The 21,241-nt window shown below is 43.8% G+C and overlaps 1 protein-coding gene across 1 annotated transcript in view; it reads left to right on the forward strand.

Moving 5' to 3' along the window:
- The window catches only part of zc3h13 (zinc finger CCCH-type containing 13), a 163,461-nt gene that overhangs the window by 8,774 nt on the left and 133,446 nt on the right, over positions 1-21,241 (forward strand). Inside the window, exon 2 of the mRNA XM_086006488.1 lies at positions 19,071-19,203. Coding sequence (XP_085862614.1) covers positions 19,087-19,203 — 117 coding nt within the window. The 5' untranslated portion in view covers positions 19,071-19,086. The remainder of the gene's footprint in view (positions 1-19,070; positions 19,204-21,241) is intronic.

The raw sequence follows: 21,241 nt of genomic DNA on the forward strand, positions 1-21,241 counted from the left end.
AATGCGTTGCAGGCCACTTTCCCATATCTGGACAATGTGACCATCTGCGGCCGTGACTTGCAGGACCATGACGCAAACCTCGAAAAATTCCTCCGCACCGCCCAACTCCTGAACCTGACATATAACAAGGAGAAGTGCATATTCCGCACAAACCGCCTCGCCATCCTTGGCTGTGTTGTGGAACACGGAGTCATCGGCCCCGACCCCGACCGGATGCGTCCCCTTATGGAACTCCCACTGCCCCACTGCCTCAAGGCCCTGAAGAGGTGCCTAGGGTTTTTCTCCTATTACGCCCAGTGGGTCCCCTACTATGCGGACAAGGCCCGTCCGCTGATCAAGTCCACCTCTTTTCCCTTGACGGCAGAGGCCCGCTTAGCCTTCCACCGTATCAAGGAGGACATTGCCAAAGCCACCATGCACGCAGTGGACGAATCCATCCCCTTCCAGGTGGAAAGCGACGCGTCCGACTTTGCCCTGGCCGCTACCCTCAATCAGGCGGGGAGACCCGTGGCCTTCTTTTCATGAACCCTCCAAGGCCCGGAGACCAGACACTCCGCTGTTGAGAAGGAGGCCCAGGCGATTGTGGAGGCTGTGCGTCATTGGAGGCACTACCTGGCCGGAAAACGATTTACCCTGCTCACTGACCAGCGTTCAGTTGCTTTCATGTTTAACAACAAGCAGAGGGGCAAAATCAAAAATGACAAGATCTTGAGGTGGAGAATCGAACTTTCCACCTACAATTACGAGATCTTGTACCGGCCCGGGAAGCTCAATGAACCCCCGGATGCGCTATCGCGTGGCACCTGCGCCAGCGCGCAGATCGATAGACTGCGGGCCCTCCACAATGACCTCTGCCACCTGGGGGTCACCAGGTTCTTCCACTTCATCAAGGCCCGCAACCTGCCTTACTCTATTGAGGAGGTCAGGACCATGACCAGGAACTGCCAAGTCTGCGCTGAGTGCAAACCGCACTTTTATAGACCAGACAGGGCCCACCTGATAAAAGCCACTCGCCCCTTCGAGCGCCTGAGCGTTGATTTTAAAGGGCCTCTCCCCTCCTCCGACCGCAATGTGTACTTCCTCAATATTATTGATGAGTACTCCCGTTTCCCGTTCGCCATCCCCTGCCCGGACATGACCAGCGCCACGGTCATTAAATGTCTGAACGACCTCTTCACCCTGTTCGGTTTCCCCAGCTATATCCATAGCGACCGGGGCTCATCGTTTATGAGCGACGAACTCCGTCAGTACCTGCTAACTAGGGGTATTGCCACAAGCAGGACCACCAGTTACAACCCCTGGGGGAACGGACAGGTGGAAAGAGAAAATGCGACAGTTTGGAAGGCCGCCCTGCTAGCCTTAAAGTCTAGGGGCCTTCCAACCTCCCGCTGGCAGGATGTGCTCCCCGATGCGCTCCACTCTATTTGGTCACTGCTCTGCACTGCCACTAAAGCCACCCCTCATGAGAAAATGTTTGTCTTCCCAAGGAAGTCCACATCGGGGACATCGCTACCGCCATGGCTGACGTCCCCAGGGCCGGTCCTACTGAGAAGACACGTGAGGACCCATAAAACGGACCCCCTGGTCGAGAGGGTCGACCTCCTCCACGCCAACCCCCAGTATGCTTACATTGCATACCCGGACGGGCGGGAGGACACAGTCTCCATAAGAGACCTTGCACCCTCGGGGGCCGCAGTAACTCACTACCACCCCCCCCCCCCCCCCCCCCCCCCACGATCCGATATCCAGCCCCAGCAGACGGCAGGCCTGGGCCCCGTGACCCGCTCGACATCTACGAGGACGACACGCCTGTGCCACAGCCTACGCAGGACTCGACGCCGGAAGCTCCACTACCCCTGCCGTCGCCACGCCAATCACAGCGGCAGACAAGACCTCCGGAGAGACTCCAATACACTAACTTTTAATACACTTCACCCCGCCGGACTCAATTTTAAACAAGGGGTGAATGTGGTAAACCACTGTTTGTATTCCACTGTGTACATGCCTGGACATGCCTCGGCTGACTCCTCCCACAAGTCCTAGTATAAAGGTGACTGCTCCCCAGCCCTTTGTATTTCTGGACCGGTCGACCACTCGAGGCAGACCTTCATTCTTTTGTTAATAAAAGTCTTTAGTTACTCTCTTAACTCTGTCTTTTATGAGTAATTGATAGCGCATCACCCATCATGCTCATTGTCGCAGGGAAATTTGGTAATCACATTGGCTCCCGGTCCCGCAACATCTCGAATATTAAATTCTCATCCTTGTGTTTAAATCCCTTCATGGCTTCGCCCTTTCCAATCTCTCTGACCTCATCCAGCCCTACAAAACTCTCCCCTCCCCCTGTACTCTCCTGATTCTGACCTCTTGTGCATCCTTCATTTCCATCGTGCCACCATTGACAGCCATACCTTCAGTACCTAAGCTCCACTCTCTGGAATTCCTCCCTAACCTCTTCATCTCCCTCTCCTCCTTTAAAAACCCTCTCAAAACCTATCTCTATGACCAAGCTTTTGATCACTATTCCTCATCACTTCTTATTTGGCTCAGCATCTATTGCCTCTGTGTTGCCGTGGGACATTTTTCTATGTTAAAGGCGCTATATAAAAGCAAACCTGTTCAATTGTTCCCCACCTCGATATATTGAGACAAGTTGCAGTGTCCCCCACTGTTGGTACGGCAGAGATCAACAACCTTGGCACAGACCGGGGATTAAACCTGAAGCCTTCCTGGTCATTGTGGTTCATTACTTTAACCGGCTAAGCCATTAGGGAGAATTGTTGTAATATTACTTATGCTGTTATCACAGAAGAAAAAACATGATTAATCTGTGCACATGTCAAAATCAAAAGGATATTAATGTACAAAAACAAAAAAATCAACTACAAGATTTCCTGTAGGCTAACGCTCGACTCATAACTACGTTAAGAATTCTTAATTACAGCTCGTGTCTACAAAGCCTGATCATATTCTAGGCAGATATCAACAGAGATACCAACTTGCACTGTTTAATAAGGAGACTGAGTTTTCAATTCAAATTTGTCTGCCTAAATTTTCTTTGTTTTTGAGTTTCAGTAGAACCTATTTAAAAGCTCTGCCATGACTTCAGCCTTTTAAACATTATTAAATCAGATCATGTGTAGGAGGAGGTTTCATTAATGAATGTAACCTACTGGAGGGTCTCTCTTGCCTGAGACACACTCCCACCCCATTGCTGAGGACTTCCATTGAAAATTGCAGCCAACTAGCCAAACTCCCTCTTAAGTCAGCAGTTACCCGCCCAGTGGGCAGAGTTTGCAGGTGTGTCCTAACCAATATTCTACAAAAAATCAACATTACTTCCTTGCTTTTGTATCTAATATCCCTGCGTATGAAATCCAGAACCCATCTTTAAAGATCTATGGTATGTGCACCCCTGAATTTCTCTCTCTCTCCGTGTTGTTTAGGGTATACTTCCTTTCCAGATTTCTGTATATTGGACTACACCTGCTGTCTATCTACCCTCTCCATGTCTTGCAATCTCCTGCATTTGTTTCCACAGTTTGCAATGTCCCCATATTTGGTATCATCAGTGAACTTTGATATCATTCTTCTTATGACTATGTCCGATTATTTATAAAAATGGAAAATGAAAGAAGTCTCAACCTAGTTCCTTGGCACATGCCGCTAATCACATCCTGCCAACTTCAAAACATCCATTTACTCCTCTGTTTTTCCCCCCTCCCACCCATCCCTCTAATTATGCCGCTATATTCCCCTTATTCTCAGCCTTCATGTGGCATCTTATCAAATGCCTTCGGAAAATCCATCTACAACATCTACCCCGGTCCCTTTATACATACTGTGATATTCCTGAAAAATTCAATTAAATTAATAAAGCACAAACTGTCCGTTACATTTTCATGGTGACTGTCCCTAATTAGCTCATGACTTTCTAAGTGTTCATTAATTTCACCTTGTGTTATGGATTCTGAGTTTACCCACAACTGAGAAACATAAGAACAGGAGTAGGTCATTCAGCCCCTTGAGCCTGTTCCGCCATTCAATTAGATCTTGGCTGATCTGTATCTTAACTCCATTTGCCTGCCTTTGGTTCCATATCCCTTAATACCTCGTAAGAATAATTGACCTGTAATTTCCTGGCTTATCTTCTACTGCTTCTTGAACAAATATGTAACATTTTCCAGTCTCTAGTACTTGGCACAATTCCTGTTTTAAGTTTTTTAGGAAATTATAGTTATGCCATCTCCTCCCCTACCACATTGTTATTCTGGGATGTATACCACCTGAGCTGGTGCGTTTTTATTTTTGGATAACAACTTTCATTTATATATAGTTCCTTTCATTTCTTTATGAATGTCCAAAGTGCTTCACAGCCAGTGAATTGCCTTTGAAGTGTAGTCACTGTTGTTTTGAAGGCAACACCACAGCATGGTCTGACAAACAACAATTGAGATAAATGACCCGTTAATCTTTTCAACAGTGTTGGTTGAAGGATGAATTTTGGCCAGGACAGCACAGTGGGCTTTGGAAAGTGCCGTGGGATCTTTTACATCCACCTGGACAGGCAGACAGTGCCTTGCTTTACTGTCTCATCTGGATGACTGCACGTCTGACAATGCAGCACTCCCTTAGTGCAGCACTGAAATGTCTGCCTAGTGTTCAAGTTCTGGTCTCCCATTAACTTTTTTCATACTGTTTCCTGTTTATTATCTATCTGCAGCACTGGCTCTTCAACGTCCTCCTCGGATACTCCTACAGTCCCTTTTGCAGTCTTCCTTTTTGCTTCTCGTCTATATGTTTAATATTTCTTGCTGTCTTTATTATTAGCCTCTTTTAAATCTCACTTTTGCTCAAACTTCTCCATTTATCCTTAGAATCCTAGCCTTTGACATACCTGCTTTACTCCTAGTCAGGACATTAATCTGTGCCTATTCTTAGATTTAAATTGCTGATCTACTGTTTGATCTGCCAGATTTTTCCAACAATTAATCTAGGCTAGGTCCCCTTTCATCCCACTGAAATTAGCTAATTTCTAGTTGTCTTTTTCTTTTCAGCATGAGCCTAATTAGGTTATTGATACTATTTCTCCCAAGTGTTCTCCTATCTTCAGGTCATTTACTTGTCCCCCCTCCATATCCAGAACCAGTTCTAGCATTGCTTCTTATCCTTTTAGACCTGGAACATGCAATGAATGAAGGTGGATGTTGTGATCGGGGGAGGGGTGCAGGCTGCAGGTTGTAGTTCTTTCTCAATGGATGGGTTGCATGGCCATTATGCAGAGATACACTGTTTGAATTGTTGGAATAAAAGGAAATGGGGAGGGTGGGGGGAAGAGGCCATACAGAAATTTTCCTTACCAGGAGTTTGAGGCATGATAGATAGTGACATTACTGACTCTTAAATCAAAAATAGTCTGAAAGGTTATTATGCAATTTATTGAAAAATATTTCCATCCATCCTAGATCATATACAGTGCATTGAAATGTTCTGTTCAACCTTTGCTCCCATAAAGGCATTTTCATGACACTCTGCCTTCCCACAGGTTGGAAAAAGCAAAAAGATATTCTGGTAGTGCTGCTATCAAACCCTTGTGTCTCTGCATGGGGGTCGGAATGAGCCCCCCCCTTGCTTGTTCATACATAGCACAACATGAAATTGTCTTGCCTGTCTCGTTGATTTCTCACAGACTCATCCTTTGAATAATAACCAGGCTAGCCAATTGCTTCAGGCTGAAACCTGTTCTATTTACCAAGAAGAATATAGATCAGGGGTTCTCGACCAGGAGCCTGCGGCACCCTAGGGGTCCGAGAGAAGTTTTCAAGGGGTCCGCCAAAAATAACCAATAGAAACTCTGGTTTCATCTGCCGCCCTCGTGACCAATAATCTTTGCCTAACTCGCACTTCTGGGTTAGATGTGGCCAATCTGGTTGTTCGGTTTATTCGGCGCTTTGCATCGCCCATCCAAAGCCAATCAGTGCAGCGATTATAAGTGGGGTTGGGTCGGGGTATGTTGTGCTTCAAACATGGCGGGGCAGAAAGATCCGGTGCAAAGATACACCAGGACTGGACCAAAAGGGATTACATTGAGGTTATCACCAGCAGCATCAAAAAGATAGCGGATTTCCTTAATTCATTCGGTAAGGAGCTGCAGCCAGTGAATAATAAATAACCAGCAGTAACAATAGAGTCACCAAAGAAGAGCTTCTTCACACCCACTCACTGCAGTGGGTGCCAGTAATGCTGGGGTTTAGGGCCTGGTTCAGGTCATATCCTGTGTTAGTTTGTCTCTGACTTGACAGTAGTGGAAAAATAAAATTGCATCTAATTTCCAGTTATCGATTTAAAGGGGGTGGTAATATATGATTGGAATTTCTCTTCCTTTCCCCTTGCCCAATGTATAGACTTCTTGCTTTCCCCCAAGATTTTGACGACTTCACACTCATGAAAGAACTTGTTTAATGCCCCAACACTGCTGCATTATCTCAGGATTGTTTCCTGAATTGCCTGCTACCTTAAGTTAATCAGGCCCTAAAGAGCAGCGCATTGAAATCCACCAAACTGAGTATCTGTAAAGAGGAGCATCTCTTAATTCTATAACCCCATTGTGTCCAACGGTGCATATTAAGGAAGGCTTTTTTAAGACCCCCTTCATTCTGTTGGCAGGACACAAAAGCTCCCAATTCACCTCTTGCCTCCAGTTTCCAACCTCTCTCAATGCAACACTCCCTTAGTACTGCACTGAGATTATGTGATCAATCTTCTAGCCACATTAAGTAAGTAAAACAAAATTAATAAATATATGTTTAATTGTATAACTACTTTATATTCAGAAAAAATACTTGTGTTACAGGGGGTCTATGGAATTTTTATAACATGGGAGGGGGGGCCTCGGAAGCAAAAAGGTGGAGAAACCCTGGTGTAGATGAATAGATGAGTGCCTAACTGGGTGGTAGGTTAATCCACTTAAAAAAACATGCTTAGGATTGCTTTGACGTTCTGATGTTTCTTGAAGTTCTGTTTCACCTCTGCTTGTTCCTTAAATAAATATTTCTCTGTAAATACAATTTCCAAGAGTTTTGCCCACAGATATAATGTAAAATTCAAAATTCTCATCTAGCCATAGCCGCTAAACAGAAGTCTGGATTGCACCTGCATCTCGCGTAAAAGGCATTAGTTGCCGATTGTTGGAAACGTTTTGTGATCAGTGTGTTTCTATGTCAGCAAGGGAGTTATCACTCGTGCCATCTGGTGCTTCACCCAACATTGCAGGAGTCACCAGTTATTTGGTGTGTTTTTCCCCACCATTGCCCTAATTGCTCCTTGTCTGGAGTGCCTTACCAGCCATTACTGCAATCTGCACCACTTGGCTGGATGAACTTAAGCCATTGAGTTTGGGTGTATGGAGTCCGCTGCGTTCAGTAGCAGCATTGGTTGGAGCATAAGGCCCAATTTAGAAAGTGCAGGCATTATTGTTAAAGGAGATATTGTATGACATTCCTCTTTTGAATCAGATGACCCAAGGTCTTACTTGACAACTGATTGTCTTATAATGTTGAGCTACATTGACTAATTTATTTTTAACTGGTAATGGTGCAAAGCCAGTGATGGTTCCATAGATAGACATCTCATTTCCTACTGATCCAGAGGCTAGACCCCTATGTTTTGACAGCAACAACATCTTTTATTTATATAGCGCCTTTAACATAGTAAAACATCCCAAGGCACTTCACAGAAGCATTATCAAACAAAATTTGACACCGAGCCACATAACGAAATAGTAGGGTAGATGACCAAAAGCTTGGTCAAATAGGTAGGTTTTAAGGAGCGTCTTAAAGGAGGAAAGAGAGGTGGAGAGGTTTAGGGAGGGAATTCCAGAGCTTCGGGCCTTGATAGCTAAAGGCACAGCTGCCAATGATGGGGAGGGTTTAAACTAAAATGGCAGGGGGTTGGGAACCTGTGCAGGGAGACAGAGGAAGGGGAAACAAGGATAGAAGCAAAAGACAGGAAGGAGAAAAGCAAAAGTGGCAGTCAGAGAAATCAAGGGTTTAAATCAAACATGGCCACAGTAAATAATAATTCTAAAAGGTCTAAGTGTTAAACAAAACAAGCCTGAAGGCTTTTGTGTCTTAATGCGAGGAGCATTCGTAATAAGGTGGATAAATTAGCTGCGCAAATAGATGTAAACGGATATGATATGATTGGGATTATGGAAACGTGGCTCCAGGGTGACCAAGACTGGGAACTCAACATCCAGGGGTATTCAATATTCAGGAAAGACCGGCAAAAAGGAAAAGGAGGTGGGGTAGCATTGCTGGGTAAAGAGATTAACACAATAGTAAGGAAGGATATTAGCTCTGATGATGTGGAATCTGTATGGGTAGAGCTGAGAAATACCATGGGGCAGAAAACGTTAGTGGGAGTTGTATACAGACCCCCAAACAGTAATGCGGAGGTTGGGGGTGGCATTAAAAGGGAAATTAGAGACGCGTGCAATAAGGACACAGCAGTTATCATGGGTGACTTTAATCTACATATAGATTGGGCTAACCAAATTAGTAACAATACTGTGGAGGAGGAATTCCTGGAGTATATACGGGATGGTTTCCTGGACCAATATGTAGAGGAACCAACTAGAGATCAGGGCATCTTAGACTGGGTATTATGTAATGAGAAAGGAATAATTAGCAATCTTGTGCGAGGCCCCTTGGGGCGGAGCGATGATACTATGATAGAATTCTAAATTGAGATGGAGAGTGAAGTATTTGACTCGGAGACTAGGGTCCTGAATTTAAATAAAGGAAACTACAGGAAACTCTTTTTTATCCGGCACTGACAGGACCGGCGTGGTGCCGGTTTATCAAAAAGTCCGGATTACAGAGAGTTATAGTTAAAAGGTACGAGAGCTCCGTACACAGCAACAAATCCAACCCTGTTGCTTAGCAACAGTTGCAAGAACCCCGGCCACAGACCAAGCGTCCCGGTTGCTTAGCAACAAGTGCAGAAAACCCCGATTACACAGCCAAGAATCAAGAAACGGCCACTAATATGAAGAAAAACTTAACTGAACCTACTCCTGAATTTTTGCCGGTTAACCGAGATTTCCGGTTGTTTGGGTGCCGGTAAATCGAGAGTTTCCTGTACGATGGTATGAGGCGTGAGTTGGGTAGGATTGATTGGGGAATGTTACTCAAAGGGTTGACAGTGGATAGGCAATGGCAAACATTTAAAGATCGCATGGATGAACTACAGAATTTGTTCATCCCTGTTTGGCATAAAAATATAACACAAAAGGTGACTCAACCGTGGCTAACAAGGGAAATTAGGGATAGCATAAGATCCAAGGAGAGGACATATAAATTGGCCAGAAAAAGCAGTAAACCTAAGGATTGGGAGCAATTTCGGATTCAGCAAAGGAGGACAAAGGGATTAATTAAGATTGGGAAAATAGAGTATGAGAGTAAGCTTGCAGGGAACATAAAAACTGACTGTAAAAGCTTCTATAGATATGTGAAGAGGAAAAGATTGGTGAAGTCAAGCGTAGGTCCCTTGCAGTCAGAATCGGGAATTTATAGTGGGGAACAAAGAAATGGCAGACCAATTAAATACATACTTTGGTTCTTTCTTCACAAAGGAGGACACAAATAACCTCCCAGAGATGTTGGGGAACATAGTGTCTAATGAGAGGGAGGAACTGAATGAAATCAATATTTGTAGGGAAATGGTGTTAGGCAAATTGACGGGATGAAGGCCGATAAATCCCCAGGGCCTGATAATCTACATCCTAGGGTACTTAAGGAAGTGGCCCTAGAAATTGTAGATGCATTGCTGGTCGTCTTCCAAAATTCTACAGATTCTGGAACAGTTCCCATGGATTGGAGGGTAGCTAATGTTACCCCACTATTCAAAAAAGGTGGTAGAGAGAAAACGGGGAATTATAGACCGGTAAGCCCGACATCGGTAGTGGGGAAAATGCTAGAGTCCATTATAAAAGATGTAATAGCAGAGCACTTGGAAAACAGTGACAGGATCGGACAAAGTCAACATGGATTTACAAAAAGTAAACCGTGCTTGACTAATCTGGTATTTTTTTGAGAATAGATAAGGGAGTACCAGTGGATGTGGTGTATTTGGACTTTCAGAAGGCTTTCGATAAGGTCCCGCATAAGAGATTAGCGTGTAAAGTTAAGGCACATGGGATTGGGGGCAAGGTACTGACTTGGATGGAGAACTGGTTGGCAGGCAGGAAGCAGAGTTGGAATAAACTTTTTTTCAGAGTGGCAGGCAGTGACTAGTGGGGTACCGCAGGGATCGGTGCTAGGGCCCCAGCTATTCACAATATATATTAATGATCTAGATGAGGGAACTAGATGTAATATCTCCAAGTTTGCAGACGACACAAAGCTGGGTGGGCGTGTGTGCTGTGAGGAGGATGCCGAGGAAACTCCAGTATGATTTGGACAGGTTGGGCGATATGGCAGATGCAGTATAATGTGGATAAATGTGAGGTTATCCACTTTGGTGGCAAAAACAGGAAGGCAGATTATTATCTGAACGGCAATAGATTGGGGGAAGGGGAAGTGCAACGAGACCTGGGTGTCCTTGTGCACCAGTCGCTGAAGGTAAGCATGCAGGTGCAGCAGGCGGTTAAGAAGGCAAATGGTAGGTTGGCCTTCGTAGCGAGAGGGTTCGAGTACAGGAACAAGGATGTGTTGCTGCAGTTGTACAGGGCCTTGGTGAGACCACACCTTGAGTATTGTGTGCAGTTTTGGTCACCTTATCTGAGGAAGGATGTTCTTGCCATGGAGGGAGTGCAGCGAAGATTCACCAGACTGATACCTGGGTTGGCAGGAATGACGTATGAGGAGAGATTGGGTCGATAGGGCTTATACTCGCTGGAGTTTCGAAGAATGAGAGGGGATCTCATTGAAACTTATAAAATTCTAACAGGATTAGACAGACTAGATGCAGGAAGGATGTTCCCGATGGCAGGGGAGTCCAGAACCAGGGGTCACAGTCTAAGGATAAGGGGTAAGCCATTTAGGACAGAGATGAGGAAGAATTTCTTCACCCAGAGAGTGGTGAACCTGTGGAATTCTCTACCACAGAAGGCAGTTGAGGCCAATTCATTAAATATATTCAAGAAGGAGTTAGATATATTTCTTAAGGCTAAAGGGATCAAGGGATATGGGGAGAAGGCAGGGACAGGGTACTGAGTGTGGATGATCAGCCATGATCTCATTGAATGGCGGAGCAGGCTCGAGGGGCCGAATGGCCTACTCCTGCTCCTATCATCTATGTTTTTATGTTTCTATGATTTAAAATTGGCGATACTCAAGAGGCCAGAATTGGAATTGACTTGCAAGGTATCATTCAGCTGTGGTGGAGTAGACTCTTTCCCTCAAGGACCTTGGTAGAGATTGGAATTCTGTGCTTTTAAAATCATTACAAATAAAGCCTAGTGTTGGGAAAGGATACCTGGCAACCAGAGAAGGATGACGATTGTTCTAAAAGCAAGAAACAGAATGCGTTTGTATTTTTCTGGTTGTTGAGACTTTGGTCTTTATTGACAGAGATAGCCAATGTTACTACAGTCTTTGAGACTCTTGGATGAAGATTGACCTGAATACAATGAAGTGGGCTATGTTATGGTATTAATATTCAGAGCAAAATCAGGAACTCATTGAGACTCCCAGAGGACCCTGACGTGTGTCAACAAGGAGCATGACTTGGCTAGTAGTTTGATGAAATAATCTTGAGAACTGTCTTGGTGTTCTACACGCAGTTTACTGTGAGTTGCAGAGCTTGCTCTTCAGTTTGATAAAGGAGCTAGATTTCACGCACTTGCTGTATGCAAAGTATTGAATGATGTCATTCGATATTCCATTTCAGGTGATCACAGCGAGCCCTGTTGACAACCCGAGCAAACTGCGCTTATACTTGTGTAGTGTTGGTGTGGGGATGTCGACACCATTTCTGGGTACCTCCTTGAAAGGGTTTACTGAAATATATACAATTTCTTAATCTGGGTGGCGCTGTCAGCTGAAACCATCAGATTGACCAAAGGAGCCTTTCACTGAAGCACATATTTGAGTAAAGAACTTCTCGTGAGAAATAATAGATGTTCTTAAACTAAACAGCAACAATATAAAAAGTTTGGAGTTTTAAAGGGACCATAAGCTGATCAAATTCAAATTAGTCATACATGGTCTGAATTTAGAGTGTTGAAGAATTTTTGTGTGTGTGAAGCAATAGAATGACTGCTGTTCAGTGGAAAGAAGAAAAGCAGTATGATACTACAGTGAGACCTCGCATGAGGTTCCAAATGCTCGAACATTGCAGTAGGTACCACCTCCAATCCCCAAGTTTGGATGACAGCCGATATATTTGTATGTGGAGAATGAATGAATGAGGAAGAGCATGAGGTAATCATGGAAATAGTGACATAGTGAAAATAAAGGGCTGTGTTTTCCACCCAGTTGTTGACAATCTAGCCATAAGCATGCTTAATCCAGGCTACAAACAACAGTACATTTATTGACTACTACTGGTAATTGACATGCTGCATGCATGCTAATATCTGTGAGCTCTTTCAGTAGTGAATGTGAGCACTCAGCGCTGCTAAAATTGGAGAGGAGGAAGTAGAAGACTTTTATTTTTGGGCCATGATGCAAAAAACACCTTGCAGTGCTGTCATAACACCTGCACATTTCGAGTATGTGCATGGATCTTAGATTGGGAGGATCCCGTTCGCTCAGCCACTCCAAGTTCCTCCCCACAGTCGGAGGGAGTGCGAGTCATCCCCACACCACCGTGTGCACTTTGATATTCGTTCAGAATAGCATAAATAAGATGAGTGAAATTTTAGTTCATGTGAGAAAGTTCTGTTAGTCTGCTGGATGCCCAGCCATTCTTTTAAATGCAGTTCTTTTTCCTCCAGGTGAGTTTCTCCTATCAGATTTTCCCCTTCAGTTTGTATTTTGAATTATGGGCACTGATGTATTTGTTCTGGCTGAGTTTTGCTGTGCAATGTCACATTAACAGTTTTGCTGCATGGTCTATTTAGCACATTGTTAGCAATAAGCTAAAGGAAAATTGAACTTAAACCAAAATGCTTTCAGACCCACCCTCCCACCGAATTTCTTTTGCCAACTTTCTTCACTTCACTCGGCATTAACTCCTGGGTTCTGTTTCCACAGCTGTGGTTGCTATCTAGTGCCTTGCTTAAATGCCTATTCTTCAGGTGTGAGCTTGGACACTGACTATTGGTAGGCAGTTGCCCTGTAGGCAACATCATGACCAAGCTCAATCCTGTCCTCCCTCAATGTAAGCACGTTCACTTCTCTGCAGAGATCACTGGATGCTGATCAAGTAAAAATTCTGACTGGCCCCCACCTGTTCTCCATGGTTCAAGGGTGCGGAGGTTATGTTGAACACCACTTGGAAGAAGCACAGAGTAGCAAGGGCACAGAATGTATTCTGGGTGGGGGACTTCAATGTCCATTACCAAGAGTGGCTCGGTAGCACCACTACTGACTGAGCTGGCCGAGTCCTGAAGGACATAACTGCCAGTTTGGGCCTGCGACAGGTGGTGAGAGAACCAACACGAGGGAACAACCTACTTGACCTCGTCCTCACCAATCTACCTGTCGCAGATGCATCTGTCCATGACAGCATTGGTAGCAGTGACCACCGCACAGTCATTGCGGAGACGAAGTCCTGTCTTCACACTGAGGACACCCTCTGTCATGTTGTGTGGCACTACCACCGTGCTAAATGGGATAGATTCAGAACAGATCTAGCAGCTCAAAACCATGAGGCGTTGTGGGTCATCAGCAGCAGCAGAATTGTATGCCACCACAATCTGTAACCTCATGGCCTGGCATATCTGTCACTCTACCATTACCACCAAGCCAGGGGACCAACCCTGGTTCAATAAGGAGTGTAGAAGAGCATGGCGGGAGCAGCACCAGGTGCCAAACTGGGGAAGCAGCATGCTATAGACAGGGCTAAGTGATCCCACTATCAATGGATCAGATCAAAGCTCTGCAGTCCTGCCACATCCAGTCATGAATGGTGGTGGACCATTAAACAACTAATGGGAGGAGGAGGCCCCATGAATATCCCCATCCTCAATGATGGTGCAGCCCAGCACATGAGTGCAAAAGACAAGGCTGAAGCGTTTGCAACCATCTTCAGCCAGAAGTGCCAAGTGGATGATCCATATCGGCCTACTCCTGAGGTCCCCACCATCACTGAAGCCAGTCTTCAGCCAATTCGATTCACTCCACATGATATCAAGAAATGGCTGAGCGCATATGGGCCCCGACAACATCCCGGCTATCGTACTGAAGAATTGTGCTCCAGAACTAACCGCGCCTCTAGCCAAGCTGTTCCAGTACAGCTACAACACTGGCATCTATCCGACAATGTGGAAAACTGCCCAGGTATGTCCTGTCCACAGAAAGCAGGACAAATCCAACCCGAGCAATTACCGCCCCATCAGTCTGCTCTCAATCATCAGCAAAGTGATGGAAGGTGTTGTCGACCAGTGCTATCAAGCGGCACTTACTCACCAATAACTTGCTCACTGATGCCCAGTTTGGGTTCCGCCAAGACCACTCTGCTCCCGACCTCATTACAGTCTTGGTCCAAACGTGGACAAAGGAGCTGAATTCCAGAGGTGAGGTGAGAGTGACTGCCCTTGACATCAAGGCAGCATTTGACCAAGTGTGGCATCAAGGAACCCTAGTAAAACTGAAGTCAATGGGAATCGGGGAAAATGCTTCACTGGCTAGAGTCATACCTAGCACAAAGGAAGATGGTTGTGGTAATTGAAGGTCAATCATCACAGCCCCAGGACATCGCTGCAGGAGTTCCTCAGGGCAGTGTCCTAGGCCCAACCATCTTCAGCTGTTTCATCAATGACCTTCCCTCCAACATAAGGTCAGAAATGGGGATGTTCGCTGATGACTGCACAGTGTTCAGCGGCATTCGCAACTCCTCAGATAATGAAGCAGTCGTTGCCCGCATGCAACAAGACCTGGACGACGTTCAGGCTTGGGCTGATAAGTGGCAGGTAACATTCACGCCACAGAATTGCCAGGCAATAACTATCTCCAACAAGTGAGAGTCTAACCACCTCCCTTTGACATTCAACGGCATTACCATCGCCGAATCCCCCACCATCAACATCCTGGGGGTCGCCATTGACCAGAAACGTAACTGGACCAGCCACACACATACTGTGGCAACAAGAGCAGGTCAGAGACTAGGTATTCTGCGGGTGAGTGTCTCGCCTTCTGACTCCCCAAAGCCTTTCCACCATCTACAAGGCTCAAGTAAGGAGTGTGATGGAATACTCTCCACTTGCCTGGATGAGTGCAACTGCAACAACACTCAAGAATCTCAACATGATCCAGGACAAAGCAGCCCGCTTGATTGGCACCCCATCCACCACCTTAAACATTCACTCCATCCCCCACCGGCGTACTGTGGCTGCAGCGTGTACCAACTACAAGATGCACTGCAGCAACTTGCCAAGGCTTCTTTGGCAGCACCTCCCAAACCCATGACCTCTTCCACCTAGAAGGACAAGGGTAGTAGGCGTATGGGAACACCACCACCTCCAAGTTCCCCTCCAAGTCACACACCATCCTGACTTTAAAGTATATCGCTGATCCTTCATCGTCGCTGGGTCAAAATCCTGGAACACTCTCCCTAACAACACTGGGAGTACCTTCACCACACGGACTGCAGCGGTTCAAAAAGGCGGCTCACCACCACTTTCTCTAGGGCAGTTAGGGATTGGCAATAAATGCTGGCTTTGCCAGCGACTCCCAGACCCCATAAGCAAATTTTAAAAAAAATTACAGAAATCCAACTGCTGCCCAGGTTCAGATCAGCAAACTCAGCACAGGTCAGGAATCGAGCCTGGATCATTCCAGCCTGACTAGCTCAGTTACATTCTGCCTTCGGGGAAGCTGAACCAATGTACGTTAATGCAATTGTAGTATGCTTCATGTGTGAGTTTCTTAAATCATCTCAAATTGTTCCGACGACTATTGCCACTCTTAGCAAATCTTTAACTACCAGTGCTTTGCCTTAGTCTTCTATAGCTCAAAATGCTCTATGTCAAGATGCAATTAAGTTTTACTGTCCAAAATCGGCACTTGTACTGATGCCCATTTTTCAGTTCGCGAACATAGTATTACAATTTCAAGCTCCCATTAGAACACTACTGAATGAGAATGTTTACGTGTATGATAGTCATACTGTGGGCAGAATTGATTAGTGACCGCTGCAGTATTATAATTTCAGTGAAGCATAATGGAGGGTGTGAAATTTTCATACTATGTCCCCTTGAACAGTGGAGGGATGGGGGGAAATTGTAATTTTTTTCTTCCCATATTTGAGTTATATGTGCATTGGCCATCTTTAGCTATATAACACCAGGGTGAAGTATTAGTACTTGCAGGTCTGACACTAACGTTGCAAGTAATTTTGGTGATGAAATCAGAGTGTCACGTAGGAAGCATATCTGGTAACATTAAAACATCTTGGCTTATATGTGATTTTGTTTGCTTTCACATCCCCTCCATCACTAAAAATCTTATTTAATATATCTTTCCCACAAAATGTTAACTGTTCAACTTCACCACCAGCACTCAAGATGTTTCTCATCCTCATTCATCTCACTACGTGTTTCTACAGCAGAACTCCATTTACAGAGTACCATAGCCACAATGGCCACCATCCTATTATCTTGCATATATGAAGACATTCCCTCAGCCTGGTGTCTCTCTGCATTCTTTTTACATGTAACATGACCTTGAGAGACATGTATGATCCCATCATGTGACATGATGGGGGCAAAGTATCTTACTGTTGTGGGGAAATTATTAGAAACTACCATCAGGGACAGAGTGACTGAGCACTTGGTCAAGTATGAGCTGATTAAAAAGAGCCAGCATGGATTTGTGATGGGTAGGTCATGCCTGACTCATTAAGTTGAATTTTTTGAGGAGTTCACTAGCTTAGTGGAAAGGGGCGTGTCTATAGATGTTGTCTATATGGACTTCCAGAAGATATTTGATAAAGTTTACACAAGATTATTGGCAGAAATGAAAGCGTACAGAGTGGAGATAACCGTGTGACATGGGTTAATAATTGTTTGAGAGGTAGGAGACAGAGTGTCTGGAAAAAGTGTTTATTCTCTGATTGGCAGGATGTGACGTGTTCCCTAGGGATTGCTACCGGGGCCACAGCTTTTCACCATATATATTAATGATGACTTGAATAAAGGAATGGAGAGTTATATATTCAGATTTGCAGTTAACACTAAGTTCAGAGACAGTAAATTGTGTTGATGGGAGCAGAAATTTATAAAGGGACACACAGACTAAGTGAGTGGGGAAAAGCTGGCAGATGGAGTTCAACATGAAGTGTGATGTCGTCCACTTTGGATCTGCGAGACAAATTGGAATATTTTCTTAATGGTGAGAGACAAGGAGTTGTGGAAGAGCTATGGGATTTTGATGTCTGTGTACACCAACCACTAAAAGCTAGTGCCCAGGTACAAAAAGTCATCGGAAAGGCTACTGGAATGTTGGCTATTATCTCAAGGGGCTTTGGAATTCAAAAATGAATAAGTTATGTTTCAGTTGTACAGAGCAACGATCAGACTCCATCTGGAGAACTGCGTTCAGTTTTGGGCACCATACCTTAGGAAAGATATACGTATTGACCTTGATGGGGATACAGCGCAGCTTCACCAGAAAGATACCATGGCTTAAAGGGTTAAATTATGAGGACAGGTTGCATAAACTTGGTTTGTGTTCCCTTGCAAGGTTGAGAGGTGATCTAATTAAGATCTTTATTAAAATGATAAAGGGATTCGACAGGGTAGAGACAGATGCACTGCTGTGTATCCTCTAGTGGTAGAATCCAGAACAAGGGGCCATGATCTTAAAATTAGAGCTAGGCCAGTTAGGTGTGAAAGCATTTTTTCACACAAAGGGCAGTGGAAATCTGGAACACTGTCTCCAAAAGGCTGTGGATGCTGGGTCAATTGAAATGTTCAAGGTTAATACTGATCGATTTTTGTTAGGTAAGGGTATTAAGGGGTTTGGAGAAAAGACAAAATATGAAGTTGAGGTACAGATCATCTGTGGTCTAATAGAATGGCAGAATAAGCTTGAGGGGCTGAATTGCCTACTCCTGTTTCTATGTTCCTATATTGACTTTCCTATATATACAGAGCTGTATTCACGTCTATGGGACAGTTATTCGGTTCCCCCTCTCATGTTAATTCTATATTGCACAGCTTACTGACTGGCATCTTCTACACAGACTAGACTGGCGATATCACAAGATTTTGCTGTCGGCACAGAGCTTTGCTAGACACGATTATGACTCAATAACCCCATTCTCTGACTTGCACTCGCTGCTAATCAAGCTTTACTCTGGTAGCGAAGCCTTGCAAAATTATCCCTATGATACTTGTGTTTTTAAATTTTCTTACAAATATAACAGAGGAAATCTTCCTCACAATGACCAGTAAAAAGTAAGGCAGGACAAATTTAGCACTGATGTCAGGAAGTTCTTCACTAAGAGTAATTAATGTATGGAATGAACTTCTGGGTAGCTGGTTGCAGTGATGGGGGACTGTAGGCTTCCCTGAATGGATGAGCTAAGGTGGGCTGAACTTATCCATATTTATCTTGTGTTTTTGTGACCTTCTGAAAAAATATGGCTGTGAAGTTTTAAGGAAATAGATCACTGCATAAACACATCCAATGATTTATTGCCAGATAATCCTAACCAGGGTAATGAGCCAGACCCCAAAACTGCATCTGTTTCAAACTTGGGAAGCCTATTTTTAAAAACCTGGTGTTTTAATTTGCAAATTCATGTTCCCAAGGAAACAGTCTTTTGTTGTATAATCTACTTAATTCAGAGCTATATTTAGCATTTTAGTTTTCCATTTATCACGGTTAAAGCTAAAAGTGCAAATGAAGAAGCTAGATGTTGTCCTGTACACTTTCATATGGTTGTCTTTTTATTTTTAGCTTCCAATGAATCAGAATGTCAAAAGTGAGACGGAAGGTTACTGTTGAAAATTCAAAGACCATTTCTGAGAGCACGTCTCGTAGACCCAGTGTGTTTGAAAGGCTTGGGCCTAGCACAGGGTCAAGTGCTGAGGTCAGTATTTTACAATGGGGACAGCTTCTACTTTCCAGCATTTCTACTAAATATTTTCTTAAAAGGATACTCTAGACAAACAGAAACAAATACCGTAATATAACAAATGGTACAATTGCATTTAATTACTGCAGTGCTGTTAATCTAATACTGTACCTTGGAATTCGACTTATATTTTCAGATGCATATTCTGAGAACAAATTGAGATTTTTTTGGTCTATTTTGAGATTTATTTGTCCACTTTCCCTGTATACTATTCTCGAGCTGAGGGGTGGGCATGCTCTAACCCAGTTTCCAATACGTGTGCCACTGTGTCAAGCACCACTAATTTAAAAAAAATTGATAACCACTGTGACACTTCTATATATTTACCTCCACAATATTCCAGAACAATGGCTCCTTTGCATTTTTAATATCTTGTGATTTTTCCTTTTTGCCCTGAAACAACACAAAACAAATACCTGTAACCAGAGGACGGCTGAACTATATATGCAAATGATCATTGATCAGAACTGATCAAAGAGGATAGGGTTTTTTTTTAAGTGGAGTGCTGAGAGGGTAGGGTAGGGAGGATTCAGTGATTTGCTAAATTCAGATGCAAGATAAAGCTTGTGAAGGAGGTTGGGTGAGTTTTAGTGTGTGATAAATACCTCCTAAACCTTCAAGTAAACACTTGGATAGCAGAGTAATTTACACTAAACCAAAATATTAATGCAGACTGTAAATAGACCCGGTAGGAACTCCTCAAACATCCGGCTATTGCATATGATGTGTTTATCAGATACTAAAGTTGATTGTAATTTAAACATCGTCAAGTTTTAATTAGCATAGTATTTTTAGAATATTTATTATTTTCTTGTGATATATATCAGTCCTTTTTATTTAGTTTTTTCCTGTATGCCCTGACACCAACCATATACCTGTAGCTAGTTAGTTTGGTATGTATTATCTTGATCATTTGCAGGTATAGTACAACAATTTACAGGTTTCTTTTGCTTCTGTACTTCAATGGACTAGAAACCTACAGCCTTCCATAAGAGAGTCATTGTTCTGAAAAGATATTTATGACCGTGCCCTGGGCAACTTAAGGAGTGGAATAAAATCGCATCAACGTCAATATTTAGGGGCCATGTTTTGAAAATATAAATGTGCTTAGCAACAGTGACTTGAGTAGTGATCTGGGAACTGGGTGGTGCAGTGTATAGGAACTCTATCCTTTCACCTTTGAGATATGACTGAATCCCACCTTAACTCCCATCTCTACTGACTCTTTGGGCTTTAAGTGAAATGCACATGGATAGCCTCAATCGAATTCATAGTACGAAGCTGTCCATAATTTGGTACAGAATTGGCAGCCTTGTTCAGAGAGAATACAAGAATGGCTGGTGAAGGAAATACACATATTCCACTGATGTAGAGGATAATTTTCTGAGGATGGGGTTCAGGTACATTTTTAGAGCAGACCAGAGATTCATTCTGGGATGTACCAGATCTGGAAGTACTTGATGACACTAAGTGCCAAAATTGGTGAACGGTTCCAATTCCTAGTATTAACAGTGTCATCTTGATGACTGAATTCATTAAAAATATTAAATTAGACCTAATGTGTTTCTGGTTCCCTGGAGTACAACTTTTAAGGTACAATGGAGAGATGTATTCATGAACATTTTGTGTGTTAAATGGTTTTGAATACAATGTGTATTTTTACATTGCACTTTGATCAGACATGAGGCTGTGGTATCCAGAAATGAAGCACAGAAGTCACACTGTGGCATCAAGTGTTAGACTGATGATACTGGTTCATTACTGTGCTGTGGTGCGCTCTGCAGTTCTCATTTTGTGTCACCTGTTGCCAATTCTCTCTCTTCAAAATCATAATATAAAAAATATTGCACAGCAATTCCCACTGCATGATATACTCAACAGGCCTTATTAGATGATCAACATAAAATGCGGTCTATCTCCCTTTTTACTTCTGTTGTTTCAGATAAATGTCTCCCTCCAAAAAATGAAACAAAAGAGGGTTAATTTGATGAGA

Source organism: Somniosus microcephalus, chromosome 14 (genome assembly GCF_052327205.1).
Source record: "Somniosus microcephalus isolate GS21.2 chromosome 14, FLI_Smic_1.0, whole genome shotgun sequence".
NCBI lineage: Eukaryota > Metazoa > Chordata > Chondrichthyes > Squaliformes > Somniosidae > Somniosus > Somniosus microcephalus.